Raw genomic sequence first — 22241 nt, 5'->3', positions numbered from 1 at the left:
CGCCGCTGAGAGATCCAGCAGAACTAGGAAACAGCTCTCACCTTTGTCCCTAGCCTGCCGGAGATCATCAACCAGTGCGACCAAGGCAGTTTCAGTCCCATGATGAGGCCTGAATCCCGACTGGAAGGGATCCAAATGGTCCGCTTCTTCCAGGCGTGCCTGGAGTTGTTCGGCAACCGCTCGCTCAATCACCTTGCCCAAGAATGGAAGATTTGAGACTGGGCGATAGTTGGCCATCGTGGCCACATCTAAAGATGGTTTTTTAAGAAGCGGTTTAATAACCGCCTCTTTCAGCGGGTCTGGGAAGGCTCCCTCATGGAGGGAAGCATTCACCACCCCACGAAGCCCATCGCCCAGCCCTTCCCAGCTAGCTTTTATAAGCCAGGATGGGCAAGGATCCAGGAGACAGGTGGTTGGTTTCACTCGTCCAAGCAGCCTGTCCACATCCTCGGAGGTAACAGAGGGCTTGTGCCCTCCAGTCCCCATATGAAGTTCTGGCCCCTCCTTTCTCCTTCCCAAGAACCTTTGCTAAGCGGCCCCTCCCCTTCTCCAAATCTCTCAGTTTTAAAAGGGATACGTTTTCCCTATGTCGCATCATGCTCTCACCATGCTCTTGGCAACCCCTGTTGTGCACAGACCCAAGGGTGTTTCTCTGACATTTTGATGACTGCCACTGTTTCATAATGGCTTGCACTCAACTAGCCTGGCCAGAACTTCAGCCCAGGCTAGTTTGCATAGGCTAAACCCAGGAATTTCTGTGTTTGGCACAGTTCAGGAGACCTGCTGCAGCCTGTATTTTCCCCTCAATGTCCCCAATATTACCTGAATTCCACCATTTTATTAATTTCTAACATTCACTAGCTCTAGACCTGTAACATTATACAAAATTAATTTATTGGAAGTACAGAAGCCAGTTAGGACTGAATTCTTCCATGCAGTCCAAGTCTTTGAGGTTGCAAAATAAGATCTCTTCTTCCAGTCCTGAGGAAGGAATACTGACAAGGTGCTTTTGATTGTTGACAGCAGAGGGTTGAGCTCTCCCATGCCCTGATTCCATAACCCGGACAGCTGACTTTTAAAAGCGGGATCGATCCACTGTCTGTTTTTAGCATAGAGCTCATGCAATCCAGTTTCAAGGGTTTAACGTGTACCACCTTTTATCAGGCATCTTCTTACATATCCATCTTTTTTGTCTATCACAGGGAATGTTTTCCCAGCATTTTTGGGGGGTAGAGCAATGTGCTTTTAGGATGGCACAGCGTTTGTTATCTAAATCATGCGGCATACCTGCCTTCCAATAACTGAAAACAAAAGGTAGCACCAGAAATAAGTGAATCAAAAGTAATGAATCCACATTGGATATTTACTTTATTTAGGAATGTTAAGGAAATGTTCAGCTCAGTTCTCTCACACTCCTGTTTTCTGTCTCAGGGTTGCCACCTACTCATAACTGCAATGCATAGATTTATTTATTTTTAAAAGATTCTGTCCATCAGCAGAAAATATATAAAGGGGGGAGTTTCCTTTTGCCTCTGTGAGTCGTCTCTCACAGTGTACATCCCACGGTACATTATCTGATGCCTTTTTCACACTATACAATTTTATTGTATTTTATTTCTCACAGTTATATTGCAATTAGCGCAGAAGGTATCCCCCTACTAAAGAGCAGGTAATAAATTGTAGAATAAAACAAAGCACTCCCTATTTGATACATGAGAATTGGGTTGCGGATTGGGGGAGGGGCACTCATTTTGTTAAGCCTCATGGAAATTTAACTCTAGAGATGAGTAGCGTGCCTCATTAAAGGAAAGCCACAGAACCACAACAAAACCCAATCAATTTTTTCTTTTTCCTTTTTCTTTTAAAAAACCTCATGATAACAAACATTTTAATATATATTGTTTTTTTTTGGGGGGGGGAATAGTTGGAGCAGAAAAATTAAACAAGGCCTGAAAAGCAGATGAGAAAGCAGGTTGGAAAAACTTTTGCTTAAAATACCCTACTACTCTAGCAATGAAGCTCAGCAGTGGAGAGTCCCCCTCCTGTACCCAGGGTGCTTAGGCATGTGATCTGGCCCTGTAAGCCCAGTGCTGCTTTTGCGAGTGGTGCTGGGTTTGCAGGAAGGATGCTGTGAACTGTTGAATCCTTCTCACAGTGTCCTCCAATTGGAGGGTAGCTGAGAAGGATACAACAGGCCTGGTCCCTGGTCCCTGGTCCCTGGTAGCCCAGAGCTATGGACTTACTCGCAGGGTCCAGGGTGCATGCCTGTTGCCTCCTTCTCAGTTGCCAACAGAAGGACACAACAGGCCACAATGCCCTCCCTGAACAATGCCCTTCAGGAAAGCATCACTGAGCTTGCAGGGCCAGGGCGCATCCTGTTGTGTCCTTCTCAACTGCTCTCCAGCTGGAGGGCACTGAGAAGGATGCAACTGCTCATGATGAGGCAGGGTGCCATGATGTGCCCCCCCCAAAAAAAATTGTGTCTGGGGTGGCAGTCCCCTCATCCTCCCCACACCCTACACCACTGATGAACCTCATTTGGTGGGGTCAGAAAAAATGGATAGCAGAGCAACAACCAATCATAGGCAGAGCCAACTAATTGTGCTTTTGTTCCCATTCTCCTTTCTGTTGAGCTCTATGGTGGCAACATTGAGTCCAAGTAGGCATGGGGCTGACAGCCATTGCAACCCTCTGGACTGTTTGTAAATAAGGTGGTAATGGCTGGCTTGCTAAAGATGAGGCAACAAAACTATCAATACTTTTTAAATACTCAAGATCACTGCATGCCAACTTTTGATTAAAATGGACTAGAGATGGTTGTTTGCCTTCTACTAAACTCCTATGGAGCTCAAAAAGAAACATAAAACCACAGCCTGTGTGAATTCCTGATGCAGGTAAAGCAGAACAAGTGTGCTCAGAGATGAATGCCTAACAAAGTTTCTACAATACAATAAGCAGAGAAATTTTGTTTACACTCACGTGGTTCCAACATTAATACCGTTATACCATTGCCATTTCCCATCCTTATAAGGGAGGCCAATCCACGAGTCTTGATGTGCAGTATTGGTTTCTCTTTCTAGAAACTCCTGCAAAGAGCACAATCAGAAGGTCTTTCCTAGGAATGAGGAACCAGAATCATCTTTCAAATCAATTTCAGATTACATATCTTTCTTAGGGGGAAAACCGTCTCTTCCAGTGGTGAAACAAATGTGAAATGTGCATGGGCAGAAGAATGTTTCATCACAGAAACAAGCTTGGTTTCTTTTCCCACCTACATGTACTCATTTGAATGTCTGATGAAAGGAATAATGGGGGGGGGGACGACTCAAAACAAATGGTATCAATTAGTTAATGAAACCATCAGAGGTGAATTAATTCAGGTTGGGCACCTATGTACTTACAGTGGTACCTCGGGTTACATATGCTTCAGGTTACATACACTTCAGGTTACAGACTCCGCTAACCCAGAAATAGTACCTCGGGTTAAGAACTTTGCTTCAGGACGAGAACAGAAATCGTGCTCTGGCCCCATCAGCTAAAGTGGTGCTTCAGGTTAATAACAGTTTCAGGTTAAGAACGGACCTCTAGAACAAATTAAGTACTTAACCCAAGGTACCACTGTATTAACATTCCTCTCTCTCTCTCTCTCTCTCTCTCTCTCTCTCTCTCTCTCTCTCTCTCATTTCTCATACCAGGAGGTGTAAGAAAATTGACATTGTACTATGTCCAGTCTGCAACTCAAAACACATTCTAGCAAAGTGCCCAGCAATCTCATACTTTTAGCTTGGTTCATAAACTCTGCAGTAGGATTTTGATTATTTGAAGTATTGAAGGGAAGATTGCAGTAGAAAAACACAGGCTAAACTTCCCTTCCAAGCCAAGGCCTCACCTGGGATAGAGGTATTAACATGACAAAAGTTGTTGATGGCCCATCTAAGAGGAATCTTGGGCCTGGGCAGACAGAAGGTGGCCAAGGTAACTGGGTGTGAAGTGACGGGAAAAGAAAGTCTTTAGTAAGGTGTGCTGGGAAGAATAAAGAAGAGAAGAAAGACTGGAATCCATCTTGGATAGGCTGCCTGCAGTCTGGCTGGGAAGATGCCTTTGACTCCAGAGCTGCACGGCTGTGGGATACAAACCCCTTTTGAAACGACTATGCTGTAGGATCTGGACTCCATGCAGACTGAAGGTGTAAATAGGCAAATAAATCATATTTCTTAAAGCTACGGCAGTCTCTGCTGTGTCTCAGTTCTCTAAAGGAACACAGACCCTGGGTGAGTGCTGGGAACCTACTGAGATCTTGCTGTTGAGGTTTGTGAGAAACCTTTAAAGTGGACAATTAGTGAGTTGGCAAGAAGCCAAGTTAAGCAAGAGTATGTGAGAAAGTTTGCTTGGAGATAGGGAAGCCTAGCAGCAGATGATGCTTGGGTAAAAGTTTTCCCTTATAAGCAGCATGACACAGTAGTTTGGTGTTGGAGTTCAGAGGTTGGCGTGTGGAGTTTGAATTGAGTCTGTGCATATAGTAACTTGTACAAAGCTGTGCTATACTCTGTATATAATAAAAGCAAATACAAATCAAGTTACTGTTCAGCACATTATGTTCCTAAGTTCTCATCCTGGACTACACAGACTAAGCAGCCGGTAGCAGAGAGTTTTGGTTGAGATCCATCAACACTTGCCACCACTCGGCAGAGAGTGGGGGTGGCACCCAACTTTTGTAACACTATTTTAAAAAATAAACACCCCCCCCAATCTCCAGAACTTTTTGATTATTGGAGCACAGTTTATATAATTTTGCCCCGTGATTTTTTTCTGCTTGTGGAGGAAAGGAGTAGGAAGTAGTTGAGATGCTACAGAAGTTTCATAAGAACCCAAAAAACATAAAACAATCAAATTGTGAAGGAATAGTCTTGGTGTTCATGTATTCCAGTGTTCTGCTCACCTCCTCTTCAAGACTTCCAATAGTAATCAGCATGGATTTTTCATCCTCACAAGCTGTTATTGCTTTGTGCCATGGCTTCGTTCTGTCTTCAAATAAATATAAGACTTCCTTGTACGGCACCCATTGCTGACGAAGCTTTTTGCTAATATCCTCTTTGAAACAAGCCGGGAATTTGCAGTGAAAAGAGAAGGGAGGGAAATAGGGAAATAAGAGAAGCCAAACTGAAGGTATCTCTCTCTCTCTGTTTACAAACAAACACCCCCCCCATTACATACTCCTATTATAAGGTAAAGGTAAAGGGACCCCTGACTATTTGGTCCAGTCGTGACCGACTCTGGGGTTGCGGCTCTCATCTTGCTTTATTGGCCGAGGGAGCCGGCGTACAGCTTCCGGGTCATGTGGCCAGCATGACTAAGCCGCTTCTGGAGAACCAGAGCAGCACACGGAAACGCCGTTTACCTTCCCGCCAGAGTGATACCTATTTATTTACTTGCACTTTGACGTGCTTTCAAACTGCTAGGTTGGCAGGAGCAGGGACCAAGCAACAGGAGCTCACCCCATCGCAGGGAATCGAACCGCCGACCTTCTGATCGGCAAGTCCTAGGCTCTGTGGTTTAGACCACAGCACCACCCGTGTCCCACTCCTATTATAATCCATCATAATTTATTGAAACAACTGGATAGCCAACCCTCTAAAACGTTTGTCCGTATAATGAAAACATTTAGGCTCGTTTCATGGAGAAGTGTCTGTGAAGGGATTCCAACAGACTAGCACTGCCCTCTTGATCCAGCAGTTGAGCCACCGTCGTGCTGAGAAATGGAAGGTGGAAGCGGATAACCATGATTCTCCAGCATCACCGTCTCAAAGAAACTTACCAATTTCATCTTCTATTTCAGTCACATTGATGATCAAGTCAACCAGTTTGTCTGCTAACTTCTGAGTTTCACGAAATATTTCAGCATCTAAAAGGTTTGAATAATTCAAGCCAGTGGGATCTCAAACATCCATCAATGTATATTAAAAGCCACTTTCCAAAAATCCAGTGAACGGTCACATTCTAGCATGAAAAGAAGAAGAAGAAGAAGCAGAACCCAAATATAGAAAGAACAGTCCTGATTTTCAGCGTCTGGCATCATCGAGGGGAAAGAGCAGGCTTAACCCAAATCATGTCCTCATGTGAATAAAATAAAAGCCTAAGCTTGTAGGTTCCATTTCTTATGGGACCTGCAGGTTCACTCCCTAGTTTTTCTTGAGTTTCACAGCAAAACCAATCACAAGTGATTTCATACCAAAACAGACAAGCATATAAAGAGTATGTGTTATGTTTGAGTCTGATTTATCAGATCTAAACTACATCTTTTCAGCAAGCGCAAGGTTCTCTGTTCTGGCTGAATACTATGAATGAAGGGATAGCATTTCCAGAAAGAAAGTAGTAGATGATAAAAGGGTGTGTAATTTTTCTTCCACCTACTGCAGTGCATCCAGTTCCCTGCATTTCCCCCCTCCCTGCTGAGAATAAGTTCTTATGGGAGAAGCAGCCTCGTATAACCAACATGAAGTATAATTAATGCATGAAGGGGTTAACACCATAGAATAAGCTGTCCTGCCAGGCTTAGCTAGGTCACTTTCCCTCACCTTGGGATGAAGCTAATCAAGGCCTCTGTTTACTTTCAGTCTACCCAAGAAGCTCAGCATGTGAAGAGTTTTTGAGCTGGTTGTTGCAGCCCAGACCGCAGGGCTCTTACAAGTCATTCTTGTGTTCTTATACCAATAATTTAGGAACTTCCACTACTGTAACTTAAGCCAAGTTTACTGCCTGTGCTTTCTGGCTGATGTATGGAAAAGCACATGAACCCAGAGGTGAAGCAACCTGCTCCGGTACTGGGAGAAGCGCTCGTCCCGGGGGGTGTGGCGTGTATCCCTAGGGTCATGGCACATGTCCCAGGGGGCATGCCATGCCACCCGCGAAGGCGTGGCGTGCATCCTTGGGGGTGACCGGCGCGTCATGGGGATTGCCGCCAATCGGGGGTCAGCATTTTGTCACCCCCTTTTGGAATGGCACCCAGGGCGAGCCGCCTCCCCCCCCAACCTCGGAATGCCTCTGCATGAACCTGACCTTTGAGGAGTTTGTAAGTAAATCAATTTTTAACTTACCAAATGTTGGGTCTTTTTCTATGCTAGGAGAAGACATGAAGTTTGGAAGGGCATATTTTAAAAGCCTCAGAGCCTATCTTTTCATGCTTTACTCTGCTTCATATTTTGTGGTTTTAAATCTCCGCTGGGGTTCTCTCACCAAAGTGTCGTTGCCCCAAACCTGGATCTTTGCATCCAGGGAATTCTCCTTTTTAAACCTTTTTTCCCTTGTCACAAACAGTTTTGCCATGGGGTGATATCCCTGGGTTGGGCGGGGGGGGGGGGCGTGGTCTTGAATGCACAGACTGAAACCCATTGCTTACCATTCTTGCCTTTGAGAGAGGGTTCCCTTTTTATCATAAAATCCTTAATGTTCTTAAATGCTTTTACTACAGCAGATGACTTTCCTGATCCCTGAATATCTAGAAATGAGTTAAGAATAAAAGAAATTGTATTCTAACACACTTGTCTGGGCATGCCTGAACCCCCACTCTGGAATTTCTGAGACTGGTTTTGAATCAAGGCTCCCCATGCCTTAGCTATGGAACCTGCTTTCCTTGTAGGGAAGTCATGTTTTCTGGCATGAAATCTATGCTTTTGTATACTGCATGAACTGCTTTCCCCAACCCTGCCTACTAAATCCATTGTGTCCTACCTAGAATGCGGTTCTGCAAGCATCATGGGCACATTGGGTAATGACATAATAACTGACGAGGGATGTGATGTACCTGCATTTTTAGGAGACACTGTCAGCACAGGCAAAGCCACTTTATCCCCTCCATACATAGTGGTGTGTGTGTGTGTGTGTGTGTGTGTGTGTAAAATGGGATCTGACCAGTGGACTAGATTCTTATTTCCCACACACCCACTGTGGGCCAACTTTGACAGGTGGATGGGATCACTCACCTGTCACTCACCTTACATCATTATGACATCAGGTGGCAACATCTAAAGGGCTTGTTCTTAGCACCAGTCAACTGATTGGTGTTGAGAGCAAATACATTTGATTGTGTTTTGTTAACACCAATCAGCTGATAAGATATGGATTCCCATGGGGCATGCAAATAGACATTTTTCCTCTGTAGACTGGTAGAGGAAAGAGGTCTGATGGTGAGTTTATTAGTACTCACAACCCACCTTCTAAAGCATGGGTTGGCAAACTAAGGCCCGTGGCCCGGATTAGGCCCAATTGCCCTCTGGATCCGGCCCACGGACAGTGCTGGAATTGCCGCTTGGATCGACGTGATCGTTCACGCTGCGCCATATTTTTTGCAAAAAAAAATTGGGCACCATTCCCCCCCCCAAAAAAAACCAGTGGTGGCGCCTCCTCCATCCTCCCCCCTCCTCCTGGCTTCTCCCCGCCCTGCGGAGGAAGGGAGCTGAGCTTTGTCTGGTGCCAGCTAATCCGAAGGTTCACCACCCGTGCGCTAAGGCACGGCCCAGACTCGCCACCCACCCCCTCATGCCTCTGTCCATGGCCACGCTATGGGCATTGTGATGGGCGCATCACGGGGCTTTGGCTGGAGCTGGCTGCACCTGCTGGCCCCGCGCCTAGCGCCCAGGAAAGCTGGCCTGGAATGGAGAGGCGACGCCATTGCCGCTGGCTCCCAACTGCAGGCAGAGTGGCAGAGGAGGTAGGAAAGCAGGGGGAGGGGAGGGGCTGGGGGATAGAGGTGGGGAGAGAGAAGCCCCCCTCCACTGCGTGGGTGTGCATGCGTGCGTGCACAGTCTGGCCCGCCACAAGGTCTGAGGGGCAGTGAACCGGCCCCCTCCTAAAAAAGATTGCTGAGATTTGTTCTAAAGGCTGTGTTTTCAAAGAGGCTCAGCTGACTTGCTCTGCCAATGAGCCTTTCTCACCAAGGAAGAATTCACAGCACACTTTAAGCTCCCAGCATTGCTAGGTAGCCTTGTCTTTTCCCGCGCAATTGATTGTTTGGATGAATATACTTGTAGGCTGCTTTCCCACAATGAGCTGTGCCCATAGTAGGTGCCGGGTAGGTCAGCGTTGTTTCAGGGAAATGGCTTAGCTGAGGCACACTCTGTTTGAAAGCCTACATCACACTGAAAGTCAAACCAGCCCAGAGGACTTGATGGGTTTTCTTTGCTACTTACACAAAATAGTCATCCCGAGTGCAGCAAAAAATAGGATCAGGCACAGCGTTACTGCAGTAAATATACCAATAGAAGATGGAAACAAGTCTCGTATATTATGCAAAAAAGCAGCTAGCTTTCCTTGAAGGACAAAAAGAAAGAAAACTCTGCATTAACTATAATGAGCCAACATCCTACTATTATCCCAGTAAGGGGGGTTGGGGTAGAGTTGTTTTTACAATACTGGCTTATACACACAGAGATATTTGCATCTATACAAAAGCATATAAAATACAAAATTGCATATATAAAAGCATAACCCGCATTGAATAAATCTATAAATCATTAGCGGTGTTTTCAAAACACATAATAGGGCTGCCATAAGTCCAGAATGTCCTGAACATATTTGGGATTTGTCCGTCGAAAACCTGGGCGTATGGCAGCCCATATCAGAAATGTTATTTTTTGGGTGAATTTCCTAAAACTTTGGCAAAAATAAAAATGATGGCAGCCCTGACATATAAGATATTTATCCTAAAGAATCTATACTTGTCAAGACCCATTGTTTTCTGGTTTCACCCCTCACAAGGTCCTCAGGATGAGTAAGCCATGGACAGTTTTCCGATTTTTTTCTCTCCTGTCAACTGCCAGGGCCAGTGAATGATGGAATCTCTCTTACCTGCCATTGAGATTCCCTGTTTAAATGGTTAGATATGCTGTTGAAATGCTTCTGGGAGATGATATATAATGAGATGAAAAAAATGTTGAAATATACATTCATAAAGAAACCAGAAGCATTTTTACTGGGCATTGTGGGGAGTGATATAAATAGAAAGGAATGTAAGCTCTTTTTATATGCAATAACAGCAGCAATAATATTACTGGCCCAAAAATGGAAGCAAGAAGAATTACCGATGATTGAAGAATGGAGAATGAAGTTAATGGACTATGCAGAACTAGATAAACTAACAGGAAGGATTCGAAACCGGCAGGACCATAAATTCACGGAAGACTGGAGTAAATTTACGGACTACTTGAAAAGTATTTGTGAAGGTCAGACAACGTTTGTTGGTTTGCAAGAAGTTTTGTGAGGAGTATTATTGGAAGTATTGCAAAAATGGAGAAGGGGAAGGATGATTTGTTAAGAGATGTAAAGGCAATATAAAGTTAAGAAATGCATAAAAAGTGGTTAAAATAGTGGATCATCAGAGGTGCTGATGGAAGTCTAAAAGGATTGTATAAGTGATAAGTTTTGTGGTACATTTTATAATTTATATGTATGTATGTGTATATATATATATATATATATATATATATATATATATATGGTTAGATATGCTGAATCTTGTGAAGCCTTTTCCACGTATGTTAGCACAGTGTGGATCAGGCGAGAACACAGGCAGAAACTTGAGACTTCTCACCATCACTGTCATAGCCAAAAGCTGATGACTGACTCAAACCCTCAACCTCTGCTGTTTGTTGAGCTAAGTGAACCTGTTTGGCTGGCAAAGCACTGCAGGCTTTTCTCCAGCCCTCCCCACCACGACTGGTCACAGATGCCTCCTGTTACTGTTCCTCCTCTATGCTATGAACAACTTCTCTGTTCTGCATACATACCCTTTGCAGGGACCTGTTTTCTTCTTCTTTTTAGTCTTGTTCGGGATGCCACACTGGATCTGGATGACACATTCGATCTGGAAGCCACATTCGATCTGGATGACACATTCGATCTGGAAGCTGCATTGGATCTGGAAGCCACACTGGTTCTTGAAGCTGCATTGTGGTGTTGGGTCACATAATATGTAATTTATTTGAACATCAGCTAAAACTTGCAACAACGGCACAGAAAAGCCATTGTGTGCTAGCAGCTAAATCCCAGTAGGGTAAATTCTTGAAAAACTTGTAGCTCAGGAGCGATGATCCTGCAGAAATTCAATTTTCAGCTCAGCTCTAGCAGGGTGGCCTTTAGGGACACAGTAAACTGCAGCCATAAACCTAGAATAAATCCTATACTTGGAGAGAGGTTAAAAAACCAAAACAATCTAGCCTAGCCCCACAGATTACAGTCCTAATTAGTGGGGAAAGCAGCTCATGATGGGAAAAATGTACCCTTCATTCTCTGCTCAGCCTCAACACAGGTTTCAATTTCAGGTTCAAAAGTACTACATATAAGCTAGGAGTTACTAATTTCAGTATTCATTTCAGTTTAAAGCAAGCTCAACTCAAACTAGTTCAGGCAATGAAAATCCCCTCGGGTCCAAATTATAACCCCACCATGTTTACAGCAATAAATGAGACTGGTCATTTATTGTAGTAACACAAGGGGTGGAATGAACGAATTGCGGTTCCCATATTTAGGAAGGTGACAAGACTGACCCAGCAAATTATAGACCAATTTCCCCATTGTTACCAGCGAGCAAACTGTATTTACAGTACCTATTGTCAAGAAAGAAGCATTGAATTAAAGGAAGCAAATATATTGCCCCAAGAGTAAATAGAATTTCAAGAAGGAAATTCAGTAGTTGATCATTCTTTTTTAATAACTCAGTTGATTCCCCAGTATGGCAGAGTAAAGAAATGCTCCTTGTATTCTGCATTTGTTTATTCGAAGACTGCTTTTGGTCTGGTTAGTAGGGTAAATTTGTGGGATGAATTGTCTCAAGCAAGTATTGATGTCAGATTATGGTATCGTACATAAAAAGATTTGAGTAGAACATTCTGGAGAATAGGGCAGCATAGCATATACAGTTAAATTATTAAATTATAGCAGCATTAGAGAAGGATGACAGTTGGAAACCAAATTTGTGGAAAGATGGAGTTTATTCGTTATGCATGGAAATAAACTACTGTATACAGTAATACCTTGGTTCTTGGACTTAATCCGTTCTGGAGGTCTGTTCGACCCCCGAAACCATTCGAAAATCTTTTTTTTTTTTTTTTTAATAATATTTATTAAAATTTTCCATATAACAACAAAACAGAAAACAAAAATTAAAAAACACAAAATATATCCAAAAAAGAGAAACAATAAAAAAGACACATAATATTTATAGAACCTTATCTTCTTTCACCTTATTTCTGCGACCTCCTCCCCCCTCCCCTTCTTGCATTCCAATTTATGTTATCTACCCAACAAGTTCTTATACATTTTCTCAATTAATTTTAAAAACCTTAAAAAACCCAAATTTAACTTAATCATGAACCTTTTTCCTAAAGTCGACCCAAATTTCCCTTCCACAATTTCCCTATATTCCATAAAAATCGCCAAAAATCACAAAATTTATAAAAAAGAAAAACATGAAAAACTTAACAAACTATATTTAACAAACAAAATTTAACAAACTATATTTAAACACCCTTTGGATTCCCAAATCCCACCCTCCCATTCCCGGTTTGATCCCCAAATCAATATCCGTCAATCCATCAGTTCTCAGCCTGGATCCCAAACTTCTGAGGCTCCTAAAATTCTTTCCATTTCACTCTGCCGGATTTTTTGACCATCCTTTGTGTTCAACACCAACTCTTGAGGAAGATCTGTCCCAATAATAACCAATTTTTTCTCGAGCCTGTCTCTAGATTTGAAAGTGGAGCTCAAATTTAGTGCTTTAAGTTTTTTCAAACTGTATGTCCCAAAAGCTCCAACTTCCATCTTGCTCTTACTTATGCTAACAGGCCTCTGATCTGCCTTGATCTTCCACATCATTATGGCTTCATCCTCATTTCCCACCAAATTTTCCATCAAATCCTCGTATGTCTGCCCAACTGCAGCAATTTCTGTTCCAACTTCAAGGTCTTTTGGCTCCACAACAAAGACTTGTCCTGTTCCAGCAAGTTTGTTTAGTGCTTCATTCAATGTTGTCACCCTTGTAGTCAAAATATTAGCCTGGTCCTTGATCTCTCCCTGTAATTCCAGAAGCTCTCCCAGGAGATGAAGTGTCCTATTCAACTCAGTCAGTATTTTTCCACTTGCAGCCATTTCTTGCAAAGTTCCAAAGCTCCCCTCTAGGGGGATTTTATTTACTTAGTATCTTTCCAATTCCAATCCAAAAGTCCAATGTAGCTTATTTTTCTTTTTTCCAGCAAATTTGTATCCAAATTACAAAAAATCTAACCGGCAGAATCACCAGAAACAACGTTTCCTTTTGTTTCCCAGCTTTGACAGCTAGTTTGACAGCTGTCAAAGTCCGTATCTTTTCAACAGGCTCTCTCACTGATCACTCCCGGGTCCCGGGGGGTTGCACTTTAGCTTTCCAAACCAACTCTTATCCTCCAGCAAAAATTAATTGTAATGTCCAATCATGAAATTAATAGTTTTAAAGATGCTTCTCTCAACTTTAGCTCTCTAGTCCTTGCTTTATAATGTCTGCAAGGCAGGGGGGGGGTGGACTTCCTTTTTTCACCTCCCCCAGTCGTACCGAATTTAAAGAAAAAAGATCTTTTTTAAGTCCAATTTTCGTGTTACTCACGGGTTGTTGCTTTTAATCTGAATGTTCAAGGGAAAAAGTCAGTGCTCTCCGTCCATGGCATGCGGCTTCACTCAGCAGGGGAAGCAGAGGACTCTCAGCACCGCGCCGCTCCCCAGCCCCCGTTCCACAGCCTTTAAAAAGGCTCCTTCACGGGTCGGGAGGGCGCTAATGGTGCCCACCGAGTCACCACGTCCACAGGCATCCGCGCCTGTGGTTTTTAAGGGTCCCTGCGTCGCCGGCGCGGTAGAACCCAATCCCTACTGAGCCGATTCCCTCCGGAGCTCGGAGGGAATCCGCCATTAGGCAATGGCGCTAACCCGAAAGTCCTGAAACCATTCGAAAATCAAGGCGCGGCTTCCGTTTAGCTGCAGGAGCTTCCTGCACTCAAGCACAAGTCATATCAGACGTTCGGTTTCTGAAAAATGTTCGCAAACCGGAACATCCAGGTTTGCGGCGCTCGGGAGTCGATTTGTTTGGCAACTAAGCCATTCGAGAACCAGGGTATGACTGTATTCTGGAAAGTGGTTTGTCTGTTTGTTCATTTTTTTAACGTCCTCTTGAGACACCAGCTGTCCAGAGCGGCTGGCTGGGGCAACTCAGTCAGATGGGCAGGGTACAAATAATTAAATTAACATCATCACAGCCACCAAACTCAGCATGAGGGTTGCTGAGGTGGTGGCACATTTTGTTGATGTTTGGATGCCAGGCACCATCTTGAAATATTGTTGACACACTTGGCACAAGAGTTCCTAAGGTGGGGGCAGTGGTCTTCATCACCATTTAGATACCAGGCACTATTTTGAATCAAGAGTGCAGATTGAAACATAACTTTGGCCTGACCTCCTCACCCAATTTTCCGCATGATGGAAATCTGTCTTTCTGAATTGCACTGAAGGGGAAATATCAGAAACAACTTACGTTCTGCGAATGTCAAGCCTCCCGCCATTTTAACTGATCATTTGAATTGTGTCATCATTATCCTGTATTCAGAACCATATAATGAAGCAGACAGTTAGCTCAATTTTCAGCAAATAATTTAGTAGTCAAAAACCAATCAAAATAGCAGGCTGTAGAAACTTACCTTCTTTTGTTGACAGGACCATCTTCTCTTATTTTGAGTGGTGTTTCATCCTGGAGTCCTTCTATATAACCATGAAATGAAGTGGACAATTAAAATAATATCTCAAGACCTACCTAGAATCATAGAATCATAGAATCATAGAGTTGGAAGAGACCCCAAGGGCCATCGAGTCCAACCCCCTGCCAAGCAGGAAACACCATCAGAGCACTCCTGACATATGGTTGTCAAGCCTCTGCTTAAAGACCTCCAAAGAAGGAGACTCCACCACACTATTTCGGTTATTAATTTATAAGATCTCTTATCTGTCCTTTACCCACATGGTTCCAGGGCAGGTTACAACAACAGAATATATAAAATTATAAATTGCAGATAAAACTATTCAAATATAAAACCATTCAGACCAATACAGAACAAAAGAGGTGGGTCTCACAAGACACATCACTTGTCAAAGGGCAGGTAATGAAGTGTGCCAGGAAAGGCTGTTGCAGCAGCTGTCTTCTCATTCTGTCAATTCGATGGTCAACTGCAGATGTGAGTCAGATAGACCCAAAGAGGCTGAGCAAAATGGCTGCACTGGAGCAGATAGGCCTGAGCAGCCAAAGAACAAAAGCAGAGTGGGCAGCTGCAAGCAGGGAGGGATCAATGGTGAAGAAGAAGTAAGAACTAAAGAGCTAGGCTATTGGCCAGTCTTGCCACAGTGGATTAGGATACAGTTATGGGAGGAAAGAGAAGGGACGCGGGTGGCGCTGTGGGTTAAAGCACAGAACTTAGGACTTGCCGATCAGAAGGTTGGTGGTTCGAATCCCCGCGACAGGGTGAGCTCCCGTTGCTCGGTCCCTGCTCCTGCCAACCTAGCTGTTCGAAAGCAAGTCAAAGTGCAAGTAGATAAATAGGTACCGCTCCGGCGGGAAGGTAAACGGCATTTCCGTGCACTGCTCTGGTTCGCCAGAAGTGGCTTAGTCATGCTGGCTACATGACTCGGAAGCTGGACACCGGCTCCCTCGGCCAGTAAAGGGAGATGAGCACCGCAACCCTAGAGTCGGCCATGACTGGACCTAATGGTCAGGGGTCCATTTACCTTTACCTATGGGAGGAAAGGAAAAGGCAGACATTCTGGGGCTGGCTGCTCAAATGATGAGTCAGGGAAGGAAAGCATTTGCAGAAGGACGCGAGAGGGTGTTTCACACCAGATGATGCAGGGATTGATGGGGAAGCAAAATGGTTTAAATACACAGAAGGGCTCTGCGGAGAAGGGCTCCAGACTCAGCTGAGTGGAGAGCTCACCAGGAATCAATTTGCAGTTGGGGTGGGTGGGTCAAAGCTACAGAATGAAGATGTTAGGTGTGTGGAGAGGGAATTGAGCAGAAGGGGTGGTGTCTGTGGCACCACCAGAAATCCAAGTGTGTCTTCAGGGCTTAAGAAGCTTGGTGACCTCTAACCTTGAAGGAAGCCAGAGAGTGGATAATAAAGGGAGGTTCACAGAGGGTGCTGGAATAAGTTGCTCCCTCTCACTGTAGACCTTATCAAGCATAAATCAATCTACCTCTGCCTTTCTGAAGAAAGATAAGGAGTGGCAGCAGCCAAAGGAGGACACTGAGAGGCCTCGCCACCTCCTCCACTTCTCCCTCTGTCTGCAGGTTGAACAATGTCGGTTGTGCTTCCCAATGCCTGAGGGCAATTCTTCTGTCTCCTTGCCCTGTAAAGCCAGGAACTTGGTCTTAAAAGCATCAGGCCAGATATAATTAAGCAGACTCTTTCCTTGCTTCTCCTGTGTGACTTATTTGGCCTGTGCTACTTACTGTAAGGGACGCGGGTGGTGCTGTGGGTTAAACCACAGAGTCTAGGACTTGCCGATCAGAAGGTCGGCAGTTCGAATCCCCGCAATGGGGTGAGCTCCTGTTGTTCGGTCCCTGCTCCTGCCAACCTAGCAGTTCAAAAGCACATCAAAGTGCAAGTAGATAAATAGGTACTGCTCCGGCGGGAAGGTAAACGGGCATATCTTTTAAAGTGGCATTGATAGAAAGCGGAGGGCAGCCCTGGCACAGAAGCTCTTGAACCTCGTCTGATACTTTCAATTCAAGAACAGTCATAAAGGATCCAGTCAAAATTAAGCGCCAATACATTTGAGTGATGTTCCCCACCCAGCAGTGCCCTGTCTAGATACCGTGGTGCCTCAGTCAGTTTTTCTTCTCTCTGCCTCTGTTTGTTCCTGCAGTTGTTCCTTCCTTCAGTAGCTCAACCACCTACCCCTTTGATGCAGAACATTCCAGAACTCTTCCCATTCAGGTTCTACTGTTGCCTGATTGGCTGACTGCCATGCCAAATCAGCATTCAACATAGTGCATAAGCTCAGGAAAACATTTCACAGCATTTTTTAATGGACTCATTCATTATGTAGATATACCGGATTTAGAGAGCAGTAGCTGTGTGAGGCTGACACAACAATAAGGAGGACTGAATAGCACTTGCGGTCCCAGATATCTCACTTCCTGCACCAGGCAGAGCAGGGGCAATTGCCAAGCAATGGCATTTGCAGTTAGTGAGATGAGACTGTGAAGGAACTGTCAGGCGAGCACAGGTCATCCACAGGGCAGGAAAGAACACAAGGCAAGAAAATCAATCAGCTTTTATTCACAGGAAGTAACATCATAGCAGAGTTCTTCTGGCTCGTCTTAATCCAGCTGGAGATGTTGCTGAAACTGACCACTGACCCCGCTGTGATGGCATGGGACTCGGGCTCAGACTTGGAACCAGAGGAGTCTCAGTCTGCACCGGATCCTTTGCCTCAGGCATCATCTGAACCAAGTCTGGAGCCTGATCCTGAAGAGTCCCAGTCTGCACAGGTTCCCCTGCAACAAGCACCAGCTAGGCCGAGTCCGGGGCCTGAGCCTGCCCCGGCTCCAGATACAGGGATTACCTCCTTCCCTTCAGCTGGGCCATCACTTACAGCTGCTCCACTACCTGTTGGGTCGGGGGGGCTGAGGCGGCCCCTGGGTCTAGTAACCCACCGACATCTCCCGAGCTGCAGAGACTGAGGTCTGAGAGAAGGAGAGACCTGAGTACTCGCTGGAGGAGTGCTCGCCTTCGGGCAAAACAGGGAGGTGAGTCGCCAGGGGATCAGGACCGGCTGCTACCTCGAGAAAGTTAAAAGGCTGTCGGACCCCAACCCAGGTTGCGGGAGCAACATTGCTGTATGCCAGACCCTGCCTGAGATCCTGTACCTGTCCTTGCCTGGTTTCCTGCCTCATGTCCTCCCTTGACTCCCAGCAAAACCTTTGGATTCTGGTCCGGTCCTGGACTGCATTTCACGGGTTACCCCGAGGCACAGCACACCCGCCTTTTCACTCTAGCCTCTCACCCTGGATCCCTCCCTTAGACAAAGGCTGTGTCGAGAGGGTGGGCTCCTCCTCTGGGCCTATCTGGCCCATTGCTCAGCAGTGTGCAGACTCTCCTTGAGTGGAGTGTCAGAAAGGGAGGAGAACCAGTAGGACTGGGACTATCCCACTGCTGGGTAGCAAAGGCAACCTCCTTTTCCTTTCTGTCTGAATCAGTGCTCACACTGCAACTCTCAGCCTCTAGCCCTGTCCTGGAAGGGCATCCTTCTCCTGACACCCCTGCACCCCCCAAAAATCACCCAACCTCCCCTGCTTCTAGTACCTCCCAGCTCCTTCCTTCCCCAGACTGCTCCTCAGTGTTCCACCACCATGATCTGGGGTCGAAGTCTTCTTCTTCCTTGGGCACTCACTGCCCACCAGTCTTCTTCATTCAACCAGTCCCTGACAGACTGCCTTGAGGAAAGGATAATCTCCAGCATTATTCTACTTCCAGCAGTGGTGGGTAAGAAATGTCAACAGGCAAGTTGATCCCAAAGTGGTCACCCACTGGACCAGCGTCAAGGATCAGGCAACTGTTGAGAGCTCCCTCACCCAGTGAAGGCAGACACTGGGTACTTCTTGTCTTCACTGTTGAAACCTGCATGCTTGTTCACCTGCCTCTCACTCTGGCTCAGACAACAGAGCTGTTGAGAAGGAAGAGCAATATTTGCCACTGCCAGCTTGCCCTTTGGATCTCTGCATGGCAAGCAAGCGGGTGGTAGCAATGAGGAAGAATAAGAGCAGGGGTTGGTGTTAATGGGAGTCGGGAGGTAGGCTCAGTGTGGGAGGGAGAAGAGGGTCCATGGAAAGTGCCTGGCTCAGGACTCCTCCAAAACATGGCACTGATAGTGGTCACCCCTTTGGGGCTTAAGAGCATAGGAAGAGCCCTGCTGGATGAGACCAAAGACCCATCTGGTCCAGCATTCTGTGCCCACAATGGCTAACCAGATGCTTATTAGCAGCCCAGAAGCAGACTCTGAATGGGACACCACTCTCCCCACCTGTGATTCCCAGCAATGACTGTTCAGAGGTATACTGCCTTCAGCTGCCTTCAGCATACCAAAGACATGGCTACTATTCTGCCTGGCTGCTCTGTCATAAGGGGAAATAGAAATCAAATGCAAGACATTTTCTAAACTCTTCCTGGCAGGGTGGAAGGGAGGCAAAAAAACGCCTGTAATAATCACCCTGTTGAAGATTCATTCCCCGTGATTGCAGTCATGGGATTTTTGTCTTTCACATGACGGTGTATGTTTTGACTCCACAGAGTAGGGAGTGACGGAGATGGGATGTTTGGGTTCCTGTGTTCCGTGAAGTGGGACTATTATCCTTTGTTCTTTTTTCTCTTTGCTGTCTGATGCTAGAGAGAGAGGGAGCCATGTTGCAGTGCCCTGTGTGTGTTTATATGTAAATAAAGTAGATTAGCCAAAATGCTGAGTTGCTGAGGTCTGTTACTCAAGCTGCGAAGACTCTGTGGATCCCTAAGTGTGTTGATGTCTGTTGGCATCAGTTGCTGTGATGTTCAGACTGAAGAAAGCTTTGAAGCTCCCGAATGATCAACCAGGAGGGAGAGAACATGCCAGTCGGGCAGGTGTCTCTGCCAGGGTCCTACTCGAGTGTAGGATGAGCTCCTGACACCCAACCCAGAAAACGACCAATGTAAACAGCAATTGTCTTATTTCAGAGGTGGGAAAAACTTTTGGCCCCAAAGAACAGGTCCTTATCAGGCTCAACCTTGTGGGCCAAATTTGTGGGCAGGACCACCCACCTGTCAATCACATGCCACTATGAGACAACCATTCTCTTTGCTAAGATAATGGCACTGGCCAGGTCTGTTAAGCATCCTATTTCAGTAACTAACGGGTTGACCATGTTGCCATGGAAACAACTAAGCTAATGGTGCTCCCCAAAGGAGGTGGTAATTTTCTCATCTCATCACCTGTCTGAAGACCACATCCTCTTGTAGGGAGGAGAACAGGAGAAAAATTAGCTTTTGTTTAGTCAGGGAGAAAGCTGGAAAAAGAGACAGAGAAGCTTGACTTTGGTCTGCGCTGAGACTAAAGCTATGGTTTTGGAGATCCCCTTGGAAACCTAATGGGGAAGCAAGATGTCTTGGGGTGCTGATGCTAAATATTCCTAGGTTTAGACCATCTGCTTGGAGACACTAGTATACATTTGGACCATATCTTGGTCTAGGATTATCAAATTTCAATTTTCCAGTGCTGAAGTCTGTACTGGAAACAAAAGGGTATAATTTTATTACTGGCTCTCATCATAAACTACCAGGCTATTTCATATCAGGATGTGGTAAATGGATACAGAACTCCATAATTTAAATACTTTCAGTTAAGGCACATTATAAATTTTATAATGTGTATATATATATATAACTTCCTCTCTGCCCAGAACATTGGAGGCTATACACCACACCCCCTCTACAGTATTTATAGGAACTCAAACACTGAGATCCTGCTCTGTTCCAGTAACAAGAAGCCGAAAGCACCAGCCTGAAGATGACGAGTGAGACCTCGTCGAAACGTCGCCTAGACACCCCAACTTTTACACGGGAAGACACCCGAGGACACCAAAACCTGCATTCCTGTACCCGTGAAAATCTACGAAAGCAAATATATATATATATATATATATATGGTTTTGGTGTCCTCGGGTGTCTTCCCGTGTAAAAGTTGGGGTGTCTAGGCGACGTTTCGACGAGGTCTCACTCGTCATCTTCAGGCTGGTGCTTTCGGCTTCTTGTTACTGGAACAGAGCAGGATCTCAGTGTTTGAGTTCCTATAAATACTGTAGAGGGGGTGTGGTGTATAGCCTCCAATGTTCTGGGCAGAGAGGAAGTTCCCAGGCTAGTGTGCCTTTTCTTCTTTTGTTCCTTAATTACTTGAGAGATATCTTGAGTGATTTCTTGAGTGATATCCTGAGTACCACTTAGGTGGGTCATTAGGTGTGGATTAGTTGTTAAAGTCTTTGTGTCTTGACCTCTTGAACTTTGTGAAGAGTTTTCCTGAGAAGATGGCTGTACTGTACTTAGTTGTGCTCTGGCTTGGCTTCGTGTATAGGGGCGAGCTGTGGTTTTGTGGCTTGTGTCAGCCAGATCTGTGTAGGGATTGCAGGGGGGTGCAGCATCCGGAGGTGCCACCATGGATTGGCTACTGGATGGTGTCTGTAATTCATCTGTGGAGAGGGTCTGGGTTTGGGTCTGGTGTGGTTGATTGGTGTTGGCGTTCTGTGTGCCTCTGGATCTGGTGTCAGTTTTAGTGGGGAGGGCTAATTTCCAGATGTCTGGCAAGCGGGATGTGTCGTCACGCTTGTTCATGTTGTGAGGGTGTTTCTCTATCTCGATGGCTTCCATGATTATTCTCTTGTGGTGATGTTCCGTGTTAAAGAGCAATTTGGAATCTGCAAAATTAATTTCGTGTCCTGTTTCTTTCATGTGTTGGAAAAGAGAGGAAGTTTTTTCTTCTTTTTTGACGGCATTCTTGTGTTCTGCGATACGTGCATTTATTCGTCTGTTTGTTTGTCCAATGTACGTGGCTGGGCAGACTTTGCAGGGTATTTCATAGATCCCTTGGTTTTCCAACTGGATTTTATCCTTGGGGTTTCTGAGGATATTGGCTATTTTTTGGTTGGTGCAAAAGGCTGTTTTGATATTGTGTTTATATCAAAATAGAAATGGAAATGGAAATAGAAGCCAACAACCAACTTCCCTTCCTTGACGTCCTAATCTACAAAAAACCTGATGGCTCCCTAGGACACACTATCTACCGGAAAAAAACACACACCAACCGCTACTTACATGCACAATCACACCACCACCCTGCACAAATAAACTCCGTAGCCAAGACTCTCATCTCCAGAACCAAACGCCTGGCTGACAAAGACCACTTGACAACTGAGTTACAGAATCTCTCAAACGTGTTAATCGCCAATGGATACCAGCAAAACAGGATTACGAAGCTAATCCAAAAGGAAACACCCCCCAAAAACCAAGACACAGAAGAAAACAATGGCATGGCCCTCCTTCCTTATATCAAGGGCACTACAGATAAAATTAGCAAAATCCTCCATAAACACAATATCAAAACAGCCTTTTGCACCAACCAAAAAATAGCCAATATCCTCAGAAACCCCAAGGATAAAA

The 22241-nt window shown here is 45.2% G+C and overlaps 2 protein-coding genes across 4 annotated transcripts in view; both read right to left on the bottom strand.

Annotated features, from left to right (window-relative positions):
* LOC309350296 (uncharacterized protein) overlaps positions 1–16952 on the bottom strand; it is a 59827-nt gene extending 42875 nt beyond the window's left edge. Inside the window, exons 1-2 of one of the 2 annotated variants that reach the window (XM_081877189.1) lie at positions 16853–16952; positions 14712–14772 (exon numbers count right to left, since the gene is read on the bottom strand). The gene's annotated coding sequence lies outside the window, so the exon portion shown is untranslated. The remainder of the gene's footprint in view (positions 1–14711; positions 14773–16852) is intronic. The other variant, XM_081877190.1, reaches the window with a different exon arrangement.
* Positions 873–14597, bottom strand: LOC309350305 (CD209 antigen-like protein D). Of its 2 annotated transcripts, XM_081877210.1 has the most exons (8): positions 14549–14597; positions 10782–10937; positions 9186–9305; positions 7397–7495; positions 5816–5902; positions 4940–5091; positions 2980–3086; positions 873–1301 (listed from the first exon to the last, which is right to left on the bottom strand). In XM_081877210.1, the coding sequence occupies exons 1-8, from the start codon at positions 14574–14576 to the stop codon at positions 1133–1135; spliced, it is 918 nt and encodes a 305-aa protein (XP_081733336.1). In that variant the 5' UTR covers positions 14577–14597; the 3' UTR covers positions 873–1132. The 2 variants fall into 2 exon arrangements, with proteins under 2 accessions (XP_081733336.1, XP_081733337.1); XM_081877211.1 differs by lacking the exon at positions 7397–7495.
* Positions 16953–22241: the final 5289 nt, after the last annotated feature.

This window comes from Podarcis erhardii (genome assembly GCF_964252035.2).
Source record: "Podarcis erhardii genome assembly, chromosome: 9".
NCBI lineage: Eukaryota > Metazoa > Chordata > Lepidosauria > Squamata > Lacertidae > Podarcis > Podarcis erhardii.
This window is presented reverse-complemented; position numbering and strand designations above follow the sequence as displayed.

Coding starts and splice junctions, on each gene's coding strand:
- LOC309350305 (XM_081877210.1), bottom strand. CDS start 14,576: ATGGCGGGAGGCTTGACATTCGCAGAAC. Junction 3,087..4,939: donor TTGGAAGTCTTGAAGAGGAG/GTGAGCAGAACA, acceptor TGCTCTTTGCAG/GAGTTTCTAGAAAGAGAAAC. Junction 1,302..2,979: donor GGTATTAATGTTGGAACCAC/GTGAGTGTAAAC, acceptor TTTTGTTTTCAG/TTATTGGAAGGCAGGTATGC.